General features: G+C 47.5%; 1 protein-coding gene across 15 annotated transcripts in view; it reads right to left on the bottom strand.

Annotated features, from left to right (window-relative positions):
* Positions 1 to 18402, bottom strand: part of LOC101937181 (collagen alpha-1(VII) chain-like) — a 216523-nt gene that overhangs the window by 29466 nt on the left and 168655 nt on the right. For 14 of the 15 annotated variants that reach the window (XM_065552743.1, XM_065552766.1, XM_065552759.1 and 11 more), the window contains 6 exons: positions 16941 to 17021; positions 13748 to 13801; positions 13392 to 13445; positions 12925 to 12987; positions 11290 to 11352; positions 3708 to 3824 (listed from right to left, as the gene is read on the bottom strand). In XM_065552743.1, the coding sequence (XP_065408815.1) occupies positions 3708 to 3824; positions 11290 to 11352; positions 12925 to 12987; positions 13392 to 13445; positions 13748 to 13801; positions 16941 to 17021 (432 nt within the window). The remainder of the gene's footprint in view (positions 1 to 3707; positions 3825 to 11289; positions 11353 to 12924; positions 12988 to 13391; positions 13446 to 13747; positions 13802 to 16940; positions 17022 to 18402) is intronic. The other variant, XM_065552764.1, reaches the window with a different exon arrangement.

Genomic DNA, 18402 nt, shown 5'->3' on the forward strand with positions numbered 1-18402 from the left:
CAAAAACATTGCGTCTTTGCTCCCTCCTCCCCCAATGTGTTGTTTTCCTGAAGCACAGACACAACTTATCTTTCCTCCAGGAGGTATTTACAGAATCAATTCACCCATCTGTGATGTTGTGTGATGAAATAGGACTATTTATACCATTGATATTATCCCTGTTATATAATTTATAACCATAAATCTTGTATGAAGTATATCATGTAAGGTGTCAATGGAAAAGTTACAGTTTATCAAGTATGATTATCCTGGTTAAATCCATGTATCATCTTTATAGTGGACGTTATGACTTTTGGCTATGGAAACCTGTGCTGTATTCCTGGGAGACACCCATCAGATGGATGTACATCAGGGATAGACACCTATGTATTGATGGTCCATCAAGGACACTCAGCTCTCACAATGACCATTGAAGAAACTCATCCCACACAGTAGGTCTTCCTGCAGATGCCTCAGAGAGCAAGGAGCCAATGACTATTTCCCTATGATCCAACAAACCCTGTAAGGACGTGTGATATGCTCATGTGACCCTAGACTCCATCTTGGGCCAGTAATTTTCCACACACACAGTGGCTGTGGGCTTTGTTTGGGATAGTCAATTTCCATGCACATGGCAGAGGATATAAAAGACCCCTGAGATATCTCCATTTTGCCTCTTTTCCTGCTCTCATTCTCTGGACTGTGGATTTACAAAAAATGGAGCATCTTGAACTATCGACCGAGGACCTTCCAATCTTTTGGAAGTTACCAGAGACACCTTACAAGCCCGCAAGCTATTCCATCCCTGCTACAAACCTGAAAGGCTTTGCAATCATTTGTATGTATATGATCTGTTCACCGTTTATAACCCGCTTCTTTTCTTTTACTATTAAAATCTTTAGTTAGTTTACTAAAGATTGACTGGGAGCGTGATATTTGGGTAAGATCTGGGATTCGTATTAACCTGGGGATGTGTGTCTTATCCTTTGGGATTAGAAAGAACCTCACATCTGGTGAAATAGGTTTTCAATAACCTCTCGCTATATTAGATTGGGTTGCCTGGATGGGAGCCAAGGACTGGAGTGCCTTGTTTGGCTTCTGGTTAATCGGTGTGGTGCTGCAGAAGCTCTTTTGTTACTGGTTTGGTGAATCTAAGTATAGAGTAAACCACCAACTCTGGGGAGTGTCTTTCCTATTTCATGCCATCTGCCCCGAGTGTGACATTTTCAGTGTGGCCCATCCCGGGCATCCGGTCACACCACCATTGATGTGCAATAGGCAGCCACCTCTGGTGTGAAACATGACACACTACAGGGGACTGGACTAGATGACCTCTCAAGGTCCCTTCCAGTCCAACGATTCTAGGATTCTATGAGCCCTCACCTATTCATTGATAGTGATTTTTAAATGCCTGTTTACAGATTAATTTATGGGAAATGGTTGGCCTTTCAGACATTTACCTCTTCTAAGCATTTCTCGTGTTCTCAATTCTTTTGACATTCATTTACTTTTATCGCCTAGCTGAAGGCTGAAACTCAGCCTTTCCCCGCAGCACAGTCGAGAGGTATGTTTTTATTTTTAGTCCTGTTTCATTGGCAGATTTCTTGCTTATTTAATAAATGATGCTCGTGGGTTGCTGATTAGCATTAATCTACTGTATCCTCTGCAGTATTATGCTTGCATGCACTCTTCATTATCATAAAATCTGGGGGCAGGACATTCACATTCCTCAATAGCATTAGCATGTCTCATTTCCAAGTCTTTTTGTTATATTTCAAAAGGGGCCCAGCGTGTCTTGCGTGCAAAGACACATCTTAAAGATGACCCACAAATAGAGCTTTAAAGCATCCAACTGCTTCAGAAATATAGGCACCAAATACCCCAAATTTGTCAGGGCACATTCACTGCGCTAGCAGCTTAAAATTTACCACGCTTTCCTTTCTTATTTAGGTGCCCTGGAGACTTTTCAACATAGACAGAAAAAGGATGGGAGAACGGGCGTGTTGTTATCCCCATTTTATACATGGGGAACTGATGCACAGAGAGGTTAAGTGACTTGTCCATGATCTGTGTCCATGATCACAGAACAAGGTGGTGGCAGAGCCGGGATCAGAACTCCGATCTCCTTCAGCTAGAGGTCTTAGTCCTTTATCTCTGCGGAGGCACATCCTGCTCACCTTGAAGAGTTAAAAGAACAAGAGCAGCAGTAAAGCCCGCAGACAAGAACTGCTCTGAGTTCACGTTCCCATGTTGAGCAAGCTTTGAAACACCTCTAGCCCACGCCACCCCTCAGGGCTTTCTTTTGTTCTAAACGTGCTTTCACCAGGTGGCTCTGCGTAGCAAGTCCACTGAAGCCCAATGGGACTGGAGGACCAGGCACAGGGTCTGTCATGCCCACCTACAGTTCGCAACCTTCCGCTTGCTTATGTACCGTTTCCAAGCAGTATCTAGCTGGCCCCCCGTTGCCATAGTGACGGGCAGTATTTATCCTCACAACACCCCTGCAAGGCTGCCCATACCCGCATTGTACAGATGGGGAACAGAGGCTAAGTGACTTGTCCAAGGTCACACAGTGAGTCTGTGGCAGAGCAGGAAGTCTCCCACATTCCAGGCTAGCACTATAACCATGGGTCTGTCCTTCCTCTTGCTGAGTCAGTAGCCCGCAGGGGGGATCCTTGAACAGGTTTACACGTGTGAGCTTTTTGTGGAGAGTTTTGCTTCAACTGGTTATTTCCCTCACACCACCGATTTTAAATCTTGCCTCTTGGGTTACAATATGCCCCAGAGACTATTGGTGAGGGCCAAACTTTGTCATCTGCCACGTACCAACCACGCTGTCTGTGGAGAAGGCCGTGGTTAGAGCTGGCTATGTCGCTTATTGTTGTCAATTAGGTGCCTGTGTGCTGTCCCAGCCCTGCGCAGATAGTTGGTTTGGAAGACCTCGATCATACTACCCAGAAAGAACGACCACTGGCATGGTTCGGTGACAAAGGCACTCGGCCAGGTTTATTGCCCTCATGACACAGCACTAGTGCCCTGGCTCCAAGGTTACAAGGACGCTAACACACGAGTGTCCAGTGGCAAGGAACGGCTCAGTCAGCAGCGGGAATTTCTGCTGTCCCCAAGGCCGCACAAAGGGTTAAGGCGAGACACCCCAATATTTATAGACTGAGATAAACAACTCAGACCATCTTATGTGTTTCATGACATCTGCTTATTACCTCCCCTTGCATCATGCTCCAGGTGTCTCTGGCACAACTTCACTACCTATTCATTACCTCTAGCAGACCCTCTTATCTGGCACTGGCCAGGATGTCGCTGGACTAAGCTTTTGGGGTGTGTTCTTGCACATACCCAGTATCTGTCACTTCCTAGGAGTGGCTGTGTTTTAGCCACACTGGCAATGCTTTTGCAAAGGTCATATAGTGAACTTGTAAACATCTGCTTTAATATATGGCCTGACTTTGGTCCACAGCCTCTTGTGCAGGCCTCAGATCTTGCACCAGGCCCCGTGCTCCAGGCTCTCTCTTTCTCCTACAGTTACAGACTCTTAAAAGTTGAAGCCGGTGGGGTATATGGATGCTCAGCTCCCCTGAAAAGCAAGCTGCAAGTGACCGGCCTTGGCTTTCAGGCTGCACTCAGCCCGCTACCTCACACCCCTCTAGACAGTCGCCGGAGCTGTGTGAATTCTGCAGAGCATCTAATGCAATCTGCCCAGAATGTCTTACCTGTGGTCCTGGGTCCCCCTGTGGTCCTTGAGATCCAGGTGGTCCAGCCACACCAATCTTCCCCGGCAATCCAACCTGCCCTTTAAATCCGCCCAAGCCAGGAACTCCCTTGGCCCCCTGAGAATTCCAAACAGAGAGTGGGTCAGAGACTTCCCTTCAAATACAAACGAGGATAGACGTGCCCCCCGGAAGATGGAGGTTTGCAAAGTCCTACCCAACATACTTTCAGTGGGGTTACTGGCAGTGGGACATATATTAACCCTTTACATCTGGTGGTCCTATTAATAATGCAGTGAAATGATTTGAATGTGTGGGGGGGTGCCCTTTGCCAACATAGATGCAGTGCTTAGTTCATCCAGTCACTCACTACCGGCTCCAGCTTTTTTGCCGCCCCAAGCGGCAGGAAAAAAAAGAAGAACTCGATCGAGCTGCCGCCGAAGTGCCGCCAAGGAGCAAGACAGCGAGTGAAGGGCCCGCCGCCGAATTGCCACCGATCCGGAGCGGGCCGATTTTGCTGCCGCCAAAGTGCCGCCGCCGCCCGATCCGGTTGTGCTGTCCCGACAAGGGACGCACTGCCGCCCCTTTCTATTGGCCACCCCAGGCACCTGCTTCCTTCGCTGGTGCCTGGAGCCGGCCCTGCATTCACTACAGAGTTACATCTCTGTGCCAGGCCCTCTGCAGCAATGTTGAAACAGCAGGACAAACACATTTGCGTCGGATTACACTCCCAGAGCAACCTTTTTATCTCAGGGAAACTCTACCCAAAGAGCCCCCCTGTGCTAAGAGACGAATGGGGCTGGGAAAATTTTCCTGGCAATACCCATTTCCATTCCCCTGTCAATGCCAGGTGCAGGTGGGTACAGCCTCTGCTAAGGAACAGCGTTGACGGTCTTGGCATCTGAACTTTTCTATTTACCCAGAGAACAGTGACTAACCATCGAGGTACTCACCTGGCCCCCATAACGGAGCACCTCACAGATGTACCGATCCTCACAACTCCCCTCCCCCCCCCCCGCAAGGTAAGGCAGTGCTTTTATCCCCATTGTACAGACGGAGAACTTAGGTGCAATGTAGATTAAGTGACTCACCCCAGGTCATGCAGGGAGTCTATGCCGGAGCCAGAATTTAAACCCAGGTCTTGGGAGTCCAAGTCCTGTGCCCTTTCCACTAGATCATCCTGCCGGCCAGGGCCTGGCCTGCCAACATGCTTCAACACTCCGGTGTGCCCATCTGTCGGGCTGGAGAGGGTTGTTCAGACTCCCTGGCCCACCCAATCCCCAACCTTTCTGAAGAGGCTGCCACCAAACGTGCCGATTGTGACAGTGATGGCCACACCCCGTGGCACCGTCACTACTTTGTGACATGGACGCCATCCATCTGCTGGGCGCTAAAGTGAGATGCCCAACTCATTTCACACGTGCTACCCAACCCCCCCTGGAGGGTAACATGTTTCTCACTCCCTCTGGACCTGGGCTGGATGAGTCAGCAAGCCCAGAGGTGGAAAGGTTCAGTTACTAATACTTGAGCCATTAAATGCACACTAACATGAACTCATGAGAATTCTCCTGAAGTTGCTCCGAGGAGAGAGAAGAACTTGAAGGAGGTGGAGGGGAAGACCTCAGTGACTCAGCCAAGCTGGATTTCTAATTCATGCAGCTGGTTCTTTTGAACACTAAAAATATAAGCCCATCCATCTAAAGCAAGGCAGAGTCCCATTAAACTATTCTGAAGGGAGAGTCAGCTCCTTCCCTCCCCCTCCCCAACCGCTCCAAAGCAAAGCTCTCTTGGGGAATGAGATGGAGTGTGAGTCAGTCGGGTCGCTGAGTGGTGGAGGATCAAGATGGGAGCCCCCCCCGACATGATTGATGCAACGCATTCCCCCTGCCCAACAGAGCCTGTTTTCCCATTTAGCACAAGTGACCCCCGGTGACTCTCAGTTTAATTGTATCTCAGGCGCTGACTTGCATAAGCTCGTGCGTGGCCGCAATACAAAGTAGGCGCTCACAAGAGTGGGTGGCAGGCTGGGTAGCCACAAGGCTAGAACTTCTAAAGCAAACTAGCAAGAAGAAAGTACGAAACTCTTCTCTTTCTTCTTTTATAGGATCCCATGATCTAGCTAGTCCAGATCCAGGGTCCATCCACTCCAGAATCCCATCTCCAACCAGGTCCAAACAGATGCTTCAGAGGAAAGTGCAAGAAACCCACAGCATGAAGAAGCGGGGTAATCTGCTCCCGGTGAAGATATCCTCCTAATCCCTAGCAGAGATTGCACTGAGCCCTGATGCACTGAAGTGTTATCTCCCTTTCCAAATTTTTTAGCATTAACCATTAAAACTCTGGATATTTTTGCTATCTATATCGAGGTCCAACTTCCTCTGCCTCTTGGCAATGCTTTGGCCTCAACAGCTTCCTGCGGCAATGAGTTCCACAACTCAATTACGCATTGCTTCCTTTGATCAGTTTTGAATTTGCCACTTTCAATTTAACTGCATGTCTCCTTGTCCTGGGAGAAAAGAAGCTCTCCATCTACTGTCTCTATCCCCTTCATTCTTTCACATAACTTTATCATGTCCCCTCTTATTTATCTCCTCTCCCAAGTAAACTATTCTCTCTCTTTCTCTCTTATCCTGCTCCCTTCATCTCTTCTCCCCTCCCTGTAGCTTTCCATCCTTCTCCATTTCCCCTCACTAGTTAGTAGCAGACAGGCAGGTATGCTGCATTAATTATGTCGCTAATACATCTGCAATTCTGATGGCTGGAATTTTAAGTGCTGAATTTGTCCATAGCCTGGATTTCCAAGTTAACCCCCCTGCAACATACTTGAGTTTTGCAAAGCCTTGATAATGACACCGTTTAGAAATACTATTTAAGGCTAAGAAGAGAAACAGCCAGCATGAATTCTCCTTCAGATAAATTTCCACCACACATCATAATGCGCCAATTAGCTTGTGATAAGAATAGAGCGTGTGCAATTCAATTCAAAGGCATTTTTTTTAATGTGAGAAAATCTGTAAAGGTGAACGGAAAAGCTGTTTTGATGTCAAAAACTCTTTAGGATACAAAAGCAGCAATAACCTAGATATTGGTGTAGTTTGCAAGTGCAGAGAATGAATGAATGGCTCCAGTGACTGGCTGTGGGAAATACAATAGAGCTGGTTGGAAAATTTGCATCACACCACTTTCCCGTCAGAAAATGTCATTTCAACAAAACCAAATTATTTTTTATTTTTGCAAAATTGTTTCAGGGAATGAGCAACAGGGAATGGATCACTTGATGGTTGCCTGTTCTGTCCATTCCCTCTGGGGCACCTGGCATTGGCCACGTTAGAGGACAAGATACTGGCTAGATGGACCTTTGGTCTGACCCAGTATGGTCGTTCTTAGGTTTTTATGTTCTTATGTCATTTTGACAAAATTGCATTTAGAAAAAAAAATTGGAAAAAACATTTAGAAAGTGTCAAAACATCCCTTTTCAACCTTTTTGCAACGAATCTTTCACTTTTTCATTTCAAAATGACTTTTCATTTGAAACTTAATTGTATACAAGACCAAGGAAAAGGGCTGAAAGTTAAACGAAATGTTTCGATTGACCCGTACTGAATTGTTTTCTGGAATTTCAGTTCATAAAAAAAAAATCAAAATTTTGGCTTTTTTTCCTGATTTGGGACCATTTAGAAAAAAACACCTCAAGTTTCATGGGGCAGGGAATCTGTTTGCTAACCTGCTCTAATATACGTCCTTTCAGCACTAAGCCACAGACCATGATAATACCGACTTTCAAGCTGCAGCCATGCAATGACTGATTTAATGACCGACATGAAATGAATTGGTAAGTCTCAGTGTTATTCCAACTGGACAGTTGTCCATGTCCTCAAACCTCCCCCCCCCCACCAATGGGCATTAGTAGAGAGTCTCTGTGGAGAAGCCAAGGACTGAATGTGCTAAGAGCCTGAACTTCCTTTTCATCCCTAGAGGTGGCGCTAGAGGACAGCACCATTAGTGGTGGTAGGATAAAAAGGGGTCATCAAGCATGTACACTTGGCACCTTTCACCATCACTAAATTCACACACGATCGTGCACACACCATTATTAATGAGAAATTACAAATGCAGTGATAAAACAATATAGCCGAGAAAAAGGCTCCCCTGGCACAGCACTGCCAGCCCCAAGCATTCACAAAACATGAGTCAGGACCCCCGAAAAACAATAGATTGGGTTAAAAATCATGAGGCTTTAAAAATAACGCCTTTGGGGTTTGCTTTACTTGCTTTCTGGGGTTTGAGCCTGTAGGTTTCACGTTTTCAAGCTTTTCTTCTCCACCACAGAGGGCAGAAGCTTAGCCTTGGTTCTTTAAATGAAAGTTGAGATTCTAAGGTAATCACGTGACTCTGGGAGCTGGGGCTTTAAGAAAAAAATACCATACATATGGCAAGATGACTCAGGATAAGTCATTAGAGTTGGCAACACCTGACATTATCCTCTAAGTAACTGCTAAGGAGTGTGGGGAGGAGCAGCCACAGTGTGCATGGAGGGAAGAGTAGTTTGGGAGGAGAGCCAAGAAGGTTGGTGGGAGGGGAGTTAAGCAGTCAGGGTGTGGAAATCAAGGCGCATGTGAGAATTGGAAAGGTGGGCGGGGTGGGAAGAAGCAATAGCACAAGCAGGCCAAGGGAGCATATGGGTTTAAATTGGCCATGAATAAATTTTGGCTGAAATTGAGAGGAAGGTTTCTAACCATCAGAGGAGTGAGGTTTTGAAAGCCTTCCAGTAGGAGTAGTGGGGACAAGAAGCCTAACTCATTTTCAGATGGAGCTTGGTAAGTTTATGAACTTCATAGAATCAGAGAAATGTTGACCCCGAGAAGTCATCAAGTCCAGCCCCCCGCATTGAGGCAGGACCAAGTAACCCTAGACCATCCCTAACAGGTATTTGTCCAACCTGTTCTTAAAAAACTCCAATGATGGGGATTCCACAGCCTCTCTTGGAAGCCTGTCTAACTTAGACAGATTTTCCTACTATCTAACCTAAATCTCCCTTGCTACAGATTAAGCCCATTACATCTTGTCCTACCCTCAGTGCCCATGGAGAACAATTGATCCCCATCCTCTTTATAACAGCCCTTAAAATATTGGAAGATGGTTTCTACTAGAATCATAGAATATCAGGGTTGGAAAAGACCTCAGGAGGTCATCTAGTCCAACCCCCTGCTCAAAGCAGGACCAATCCCCAACTAAATCATCCCAGCCAGGGCTTTGTCAACCTCTAAGGATGGAGATTCCACCACCTCCCTAGATAACCCATTCCAGTGCTTCAACACCCTCCTAGTGAAATAGTGTTTCCTAATATCCAACCTAGACCTCCCCCACTGCAACTTGAGACCATTACTCCTTGTTCTGTCATCTGCCACCACTAACAACAGCTGAGCTCCATCCTCTTTGGAACCCCCCTTCAGGTAGCTGAAGGCTGCTATCAAATCCCCGCTCACTCTTCTCTTCTGCAGACTAAATACCCCCAGTTCCCTCAGCCTCTCCTCGTAAGTCATGTGCCCCAGCCCCCTAATCATTTTTGTTGCCCTCCGCTGGACTCTTTCCAATTTGTCCACATCCCTTCTGTAGCGGGGGGGACCAAAACTGGACACAATACTCCTGATGTGGCCTCACCAGTGCCAAATAGAGGGGAATAATCACTTCCCTTGATCTGCTGGCGATGCTCCTACTAATACAGCCCAATATGCCGTTGGCCTTCTTGGCAACAAGGGCACACTGCTGACTCATATCCAACTTCTTGTCCTCTGTAATCCCCAGGTCCTTTTCTGCAGAACTGCTGCTTAGCTAGTCGGTCCCCAGCCTGTATAGGTGCATGGGATTCTTCCGTCCTAAGTGCAGGACTCTGCACTTCTCCTTGTTGAACCTCATCAGATTTCTTTTGGCGCAATCCTCCAATTTGTCTAGTCCCTACCCTCCAGCGTATCTACCTCTCCCCCCAGCTTAGTGTCATCAGCGAACTTGCTGAGGGTGCAATCCATCCCATCATCCAGATCATTAATAAAGGATCATTATTAAAGGATAAGCAACTGCCAAATCTAACCATTCTATTATGACTTATTTCTAAAATATTTAAACTTTAGCTCACATTCATAGCCCGAAAAATCTCATATTCATTAACTGCTGCTGGCATCAATGGAAGCAGGTTTGGACCCCAAATTACCATTGCAATAGAGACAGACCCCGGGTGCACCAACGTGGCTACCTATGATAGCAGGGTACTGGAGATGATGACCCAGGAAGTCCCTTCCAATTATGTTCCTATGGAGCAGCACTGCAGAGCAGGTGGATGGTGGGAACTGGACCAACCAGCAGGCAGACAGCTTGGGAGGCAGGAGGGGGTATAGCAGAGAGATGGGCAGGTGAGGATCACATACAATGGCTGCACAGGAAGGGTAGATGGTGGGGAGGAGCAGAAGCGGCATGTGGGATAGGACAAGAGGAGAGGCCAATGAGTAGAAGGGGAACAGGCATCTGAGGGGAGGTCAGGAGACATCTGGAGGTGCATCGAGGTGAACAGATTTGAATGAAAGCTTTCCAAGTCTTTCCCCACTTGAGAACTTTGGCTGAGAGGGCCTGGACCTCTTAAAAACATCCCCATTGTTACAACTGATGCAAATATTTGTGCAGAGGATGTTTCTTTCAAGCTAGTCCAGGGAGCTGCATGGTTGGGAAGCATTTCCCTCCCCTTCCCTGCTCTGCTCACAGAACCTGGACCTCGAGTCCCGGCACAAAGAATGAAATAACAAATAAAAACGACACCCCTGCTGTAATTGACAAGCCTTCAATATGAGCTGGCACAGCAGTGTAGATCATACCTCCTCACTTACACAGTGTCAGCGCCTTATTTACCTCTTACAGCCACGCATCTGCAGAATGCAGTGGACCTGATTCTTCAGGGGCTTAAACCAGTGGAAGTCAGGAGTGACTCCAGGGAGCAATTTAAATTAAATTGAATTAAATTGGTACGAATGAAAGGAGAATCAGGCCCAGTATGTTGGATGTAAAGAGTCTACATTGTGTGTATTTCAGTCCTTTAAGATCAATTTGCGATTCTACAAAAATGGCCTGGGGTGTATACACCACACCAGGGCTTCCACTCGAAGGCCTAATCTACACATAGATTTTGTACCAGTACAACTATGTTGGTTAGGGGTGCAATTTTTTACCAAAACATCCCCTAGCGTGGACACAGTTATACCAGCATGAAGGTATCTTATACCAATATAGTCTCCTTTCTGCATAGGAACGGCTATTTATGCCTTTATGCTGCTCTAACTGCATCCGCACTAGGGGATTTGTACCACTTTAACTATACCGAGATAGATAAAGCAGTAGACCAGCCCCAAGGGTTAAATGCATTGCCACAGAGTGAACTTAAGGAGACATCTCCCAAGTCCAAGCTTAATGCTTAAGACAGGTGACACTTGTCCTCTGGAAAGGGTACATGCGATTTAGCAAGTGTATAATTTCATTAACTCAACATGATGGATAGTTCATTCAAAACATGGCCTCTTGGTATTCTTTTGAGAGTACTAACCTTTTCTCCTTTCTCCCCAGAAACTCCCATGGGGCCATCTGCACCTGACATTCCTCGCTCACCCTGGGGATAGACAAGAGAAAAATCAAAGCCAATGCATAACCGTGTCATTTTCCAAGTGAGCTGTAATTCAGTGACAAGTGCACATGCTGTTTGAAATGGGCCCTAGTACCGCTCAACGCAGGAAAGAACTCATTAGATGTCAACTTAGAGACTAACAAATTTATTTGGGCATAAGCTTTCGGGGGCTAAAATCCACTTCATTAGATGCATGGAGTGGAAAATACAGTAGGAAGATATACACTACAAAAGTGATTTTTTCCCTCCTGCTGATAATAGTCCATTTTAATTGATTTGTCTCGTTAGAGTTGTCAAAGCAATCCCCATCTTTTCATGTTCTCTATGTATATATATATATATATCTTGCTACTGTATTTTCCACTGCATGCATCTGATGAAGTGGGTTTTAGCCCATGAAAGCTTATGCCCAAATAAATGTGTTAGTCTCTAAGGTGCCACAAGGACTCCTCGTTCTTTTTGCTGATACAGACTAACACGGCTACCACTCTGAAACCTGTCATTAGATGTCGTGCTCGCTAGGTTCCCTAAGATGGCAGATCTATTTTGGGAGAGTAAAAAATAAAGCATGGTGGGTTGTTAGTAACAAAACTCGAGGTCTCTGGTTTTCCTTATCAAACAAGCCAACCTCCCACACATGCACAACATCCCACCCAGGTGCTAGGCTGTCACAGAGTCAGGTATGTTGTCATGGCGCCCTATTGAATCTGTGTGTTGCAGTTCGCGTTTACTAGAATTTGGTTAGCCCAGCAGAAATCCTGATGAGTAACATGCAGGGTCTGCCTGACTGTCTGTCTGACTCCCTCTGCGACCCCTCTGGCTGGGGGGAGATACGTTGGCAAGTTACCAGCTTTGGTTTGACACAATGAGGGTCTGGTTCGATGCCGTTCAAGTCAATGGAAAGAATCTCATTGACTTCAATGGGCTCCGGATCAGGCCCTGAGCGAGTGCTCAGAGCAAGCCAACTAATGCGTTGGCTGGCAAAGCTTGACACCTGCCCTCCCCTCCCCTACCAGCCATGGAGGTGAGAAAAGAGTACGAAAATCAAGAACCAAACCCTGAGCTCGTTGACAGATATTCAGCATTCAGCTTTTGCTGTTCAAAAAGACACCCTCCCCCCCTGCAGTGTTCACTAGGCAGAGGTGCTGGAACAATTTGTACAGTGGGGGTGCTGGGAGCCATTGAACCAAACTGGAAACCCTGTATAGGATGGAAACCACTTCAAGCCAGGGGGTGCTCCCGCACCCCCTAGTTTCAGCACCTATGTCACTAGGCCTGGTCAACTGACCAAAATTTGCAGCCATTTAACTATATTTGGTAACAAACTGAATTTAAGCTAAAACCAGTCAGTCTGAAACTGATTTAAGCACGTCCACACATGAGCTTGCGCTGATTTAACTGCATTCGTTTAGAAGCAGATTGTGTGAAATCAGTGCCATTTCTGTCCCTAGACAAGCCCACGGAGAGGGACATGGGCATTGGGTAATTAAATTTCAAACACCTGTAATGCCCTCACAAAGCTTCCATCTGAGAGAGAAGAGGGGCTTTCCTACTCACCTTTGGCCCAAGCAGTCCATCTGACCCTGGTATCCCTGGTTTTCCAGGACTGCCAATCTCACCCTGCATGTGGAACAAGATATTGGAAATGTAAGCAGGTTGGGAACACAAGGCACCGATTAGAAAGATGATGGGGTGGTTAATGCATGTGAAAATCAGACACAATGGAGAGTATTGCAATAGGCGTGGTTAAACCTCCTCCAAACTGGTGAGTGGATCAGCTGCCAATAGAATGGGCCATGGAATGTGACGTCTGCTCTCAGACCTACGGGTAGCTTCTCCGGGTTGGGTCTGAGATAGGTTGCCAGGACATTATGACGGCATCTGTCACGGCCCAATGCTGGGCCTGACCTGCGGATAACTAGGAGAACCTCATTGTCCTGGGCTGTCATGGGCACACACTGCACCTACGCTAGATCTCCTTTAAACTAATGTTAAAAGGAGGAAGAACAATAAAAAGTCCTCACCTTTATTCCATCTGCACCAGGGCTACCCATCCGCCCGGGAAAACCACGTAAGCCCTTGGAGAGAAATGACAACTAGCTGGTAAAGATAAGTAGGACAAAGCACAGTGATATCCACCCCTGTGCAAAGGGCCAGCACTAACTCATGCCTGGCTTAACAGGGCCTTTCTACAGAGTTGTGTAAACATTGCACTGCTCTCTTCTTCACCTGCCATCTACCTACCTAGCAGAGTGGTCCACTTGCCATTTTCTACAATCATTCAGGTCAACCAGTTTTTATATTTGCTGCACCATCTTCCCCTCCGCCCCTGAAAATAGCCAAAGTACTCATTATTTCTGTGATGATGCCTGTTTCTTACCTTAGATCCTTTCCGTCCAAGGTCTCCAGTTATACCAGGATCACCTTTCGCTCCCTGAATAAAAGACAAACAAGTGAAAGCGAGCGAGCGTGCGTGCGTGCGTGCGTGCGTGCGTGCGTCTGTCTGTCTGTAGTGGGGCAGTTGCCCCACACAGGGCGGAAGGGATTTATAAAGCAGGCCAGAGGGAGCCTGTGCAGAACCCTCCAATTAGAGGAGGTCTCACTAAGCGAGCCAATCGGGAGGTGGCTTGTTGCAGCAGCCAATCAGGGCCAGCAGGGGCAATATATAAAGGGCTGCAGAAAGAAGTCTCTCCTTGGCCTGCTAGGGAGAAGAACTGACTGCCTAGGAGCACCATGGCTAGAGCGGTGCTGGGCAGGGTAGCAGAGCAGAAGGAGCTTCTGGCTGAACGCTGCCAGACTGAGGCCCTGGAGTAAGGGCAGATAAGGTGCTAGGGCTGCCCCCACTTGCTCTGAGGGAAGTGGCCAACACGGACTGCAGTTTTTCCTTGGAGCAAGGGACTAGACTGGTGACAGCAGCAGGCCGCCAAGGCAAGTGGCTGGATTATAGCCTGCTGGTTCCCCCAAAAGGCCCAGAAGAGGACGCCGCGGTCCGGGGAGCGACGTGGGCCCGAGAGAGAGGTGGAGACAACAAAGCAGGAGTAACGGCGAGCGAGACACCACCGGAGGAGGGCGCCCTGCGGAAGGACTTGATACACACACACATACACACAATGATCTGCAACTAGAAAGTTAAAAATACAGCTCTCCTAATAGCCTCATCTTCAATTTATATTGCCCCTTTCACCCCAAAGGCTCCACTGCATTTTATAAGCTTGTATAAAGGAAGCATTTCCCCCATGGAAATGCAGCCACCTCTGGGATGGAAAACACAGCAACACACACGCTAGTGGAGTACGCTCGACCCCAAAGTGACTCTCCCTCTCTGTCTTCACATCGCAAACAATCTACTGATTTCTACACAGCTGCCAGGAATATGGTTGGAGTGTGATGAGGCTGAAAAAGTGCCATCACTCATCACAGGATGGCAGCTTGTTTTACGGGGATTCCCGATGCCGAGTGAATTGGAATAACGAACAGCCTGGAGTGTCTAGAGGTTTGGAAAGATCATATCAGTGCTGCGACAGGTAGCAGTTATTAGACAATCTCTGTTAGCTCATTGTAGCAGGGTGGTTACCCTGCTCCTGCCCTGAAGGGCTTAAAATAGCCTGGGGAGAGGGCTGTGGCAGGGGAAAGGCTGGGCTGATTAGGAAAGCAGCCACAGCTGCAGCCAGTGCAATCCGGGCCCAGCTGGCCTTTATAAGAGGGCGGTGGGCCAGACGGACAAACACTCTCTCTCTCACCTCTGGAGAGAGAAGGTCCTGGCTGCCTGGGAGCTGGGAAGGGTACCTGAGGTGGAGCAGTGCTGGGGAAGGGCAGAGGGAGCTGGGGAGCTCCAGCTTAGCAAAGCCCCAGGCTGCAGGCCTAGTTAAGGGCCCACAAAGGGGTACTGGGGCTGCAGAGGGGCAGCCCAGAGATAGACAGAGGCAGCAGGCCCAAGCCCCCCTTGCCAATGATGAGTGGTTTACAGACTGCAGTCGGCCCCAGTGAGCAGGAGCTAGATGGTGACTGGCAGTAGCCACGGAGGCAAGGTGGGGATAGAGGGTTGGGGGGTTCCCTTGTGAGGGGAGACCCAGAGCGGGGGGGTACTGCGGTGGGCAGAACCCCTGGGCAAAGGGCACCGGGGTCCAGGAGGGACATGGGGGCCAGCGGCAGGCAAGACACCAGCCTGCAGAGGGCGCTCTGGGCTGGAAAGAGCTAATTCCCGAGACGGCCAGCAGGAGGCGCCGCGCTGGTGAGTCGTCGCCCCGCCACACTCATACATTAGTTACTGCTCTGAACATTGTAGTGCCTGGCTCACTCCCTGACTGAATGCTCTAAAGGGCTCCGAGGAGTTGTAACACAAGCAGTCTGATGTGCTGCCCTGGCTCTGCTCAGAGCTGCCTTTCGATAGATTTGCAAAACTTTTTCAAATTCTTTTGCCAAAGATTTTGGCCACTTTCCAGGAAGAGTCAAAACCAGAAAGAGTTCCCTTTCCCCCCTGCTTCGCTTTGGAGAGGTTGAAGGCCTTTTAAGGGTTAATGAGAGAAAAGGACAAAATTCCACCAGGAAACAAAAGAGTTAATTTACAGACCCGGCTTTGCCCCAGGGGAAAATTCACTTTTGCCTGCAGAGGAAAGCTCCCACCACAATTCCTCTTGCCTCCTGTAACAAGAAAATCTCTTTCCTGGAAAAATTATCCTGTTTGTGGAACTAGCAGCTGGCTGATTTTTTCCCCTTCTCCCCACACCAGTTTTACCAGCGCTGTGGATATTGTGGTTGGAAGTAGCATGAAGGTAAACGTCTGGAAAGCTGAACTTGCCCTGGAAGAATGTAAAATTCTGTCACGAGAGACTCAGGGCAGATTCTCAGCGGGTGCTAATCAGTGTCCAATGGAACAACGCCAATTTATACAGGCTGAGAATCTGCCCACAGCATTGTTCAGAGTTCTCCAGTGGTGTCAGGCAGTAATTTTGCTTACAGCAAGTCTCACAAACAACAACAAAAGCATTTGAGGGACTGCGCCAAATGCTGAGGATTCGTTTTTTGGCGGGAATTCCATATCTGGGTCAGAAAAGCAGTGTTGCCAACTCTCATGATTTTGTCACGAGTCTCATGCTAATTATTGTTTTCCTTAAAGCCCCAGCTCCTGGAGTCACGTGGATTTGTGATGATTTCAGCCTTCATTCTTAAAGAAAAAGTCAGTTTCTAGCCCTCACAGCTGTGGAGGAAGCTTCAAAATGTGACCCCCAATTAGGGTGACCAGACAGAAAAATGTGAAAAATCGGGACGGGGGTGGGGGGTAATAGGAACCTATATAAGAAAAAGACCCAAAAATCGGGACTGTCCCTATAAAATCGGGACATTTGGTCACCCTACCCCCAGTGCACCCTAATGGCTCAAAAAGCAGAAGGCAAATAAAAGACCCCCACATCTATTATTTGTACATAATCTCATGATTTTAGAGCCAATCGCATGATTTTTGGTGAGTCTGACTTGTGATTTTTGAACACCTTGGGGCTGGCAATACTGGAAAATGCACCAAGCCAGTTTTTCAGCCTTCAAAATATCCCTCTGTCTTTCTTTGTGAGACTCACCGGTTCCCCTTTTTGACCGTGCAGACCTCGGTCACCTTTAGCTCCTTTGATTCCATTCTTCCCATCAAGGCCAGCCATGCCCTGTGATAAGAGGAGTAATATTAATTTCTCCATGCTGCCTGCTGGGAGGCTTCTGGGTGCATTAACAAAAACGAAAACTAAATTATAGGACTAAGGCAGCGTGTCCTCCTGGGCATAGATCAGAAGCAGAAAAAATGTACTAATATCAATGCTGCAACTTTGTATTCATATCGCACTGTCCCCCGAGGGTCTCCAAGGCTTTTGCACAGGTCAAGCCTTGCACCTGTGAGAAGTTTTATTATCCCTATTTTACAGATGAGGAAACTGAGGCATGCGGCAGTTGAATGACTTGCCATAGGTCGCAACACAGTTCAGTGATAAACATGCATTAAAGCCCTGAATACCAAACTGGGCGAAGTGACCCATTTTTATTTCGGGAGTGAGGGGTGCACAGAGGAATGGAGAATCGCTCACACTTGTAAAGTTGGTCTGAAGCAAAATAAGGATCTATCCGCCAACGAATGCAGGATATTGCTATGAAAACAGGGAAAGTCAATCTCCCTCTCCCCCCAGTCTCCCTCTTGGCTACAATCTTGTCTTTGCATGAAATTTGAAAATAAACAATTCTGAGAAGTGCATAAATTCATAGATTTGAAGGCCTCAATGGACCATTATGTTCCTTTAATTTGACCAGGAGGCCAGTGAATTTCACCTCGTGATTCTTTTATCAATCCCATGTTATCACCACCTCCTGTTATTTCTGGTCTTACCTTGCAACTGGGCTATTGAGTTTTCTCCAGCTGTACTTTGCCATGCACCCTATGGCCCCATAAACCTCTTGAGCTTAGTCTCCAAGTATCTCGGGGCGGGGGGGGGGAGGTCAAAAGTTTGCTCTGGAAAAATCTGCGTGAAGTTGTGAAAGGTTTCACCTTGCACTGCAATTTCCTTAGGAACTGGACTGGGAGCAGGAGCTCCGGGTTTGCTTCCTGGCTCTGCCACTGGCCTGCTGTAAGACTTTGGACAAGCCACGTACCTACACCATGCCTCAGTTTCCCAAATCTGAAAAATGGGGATAGTGACACTTTGAGATCAATGATTACAATGACATTTTCGCAACGCTTGAGCCCACAGTTTGACCCAGCAGCCAGGCCTGGAAACTGAGCGAGTAGAAATGTCCAACATTTCAAAGGCTGCTGGTTCAGCTGCAGTTTATTTATCTAGTTTTGCCACCTTCAACTTCATAATTAAGAACTCCAACATTTCTGCTGACTGAAGTTGGACTCGTCCCCCCTTCGACAATGATGACTGACTGCAGAGCACTCAATGGCAGGCGAACGAGCGCGAGCCGGCTGCTTAAACAGCTCATGAGAGGAGTAAGTGGCACTCAGCGGTTTGAATCAATTTACAGTCCTTTGTTGAAAAGAAAGATTCAGTTATTAAA

The sequence above is a fragment of the Chrysemys picta genome, chromosome 1 (genome assembly GCF_011386835.1).
Source record: "Chrysemys picta bellii isolate R12L10 chromosome 1, ASM1138683v2, whole genome shotgun sequence".
Lineage (NCBI taxonomy): Eukaryota > Metazoa > Chordata > Testudines > Emydidae > Chrysemys > Chrysemys picta.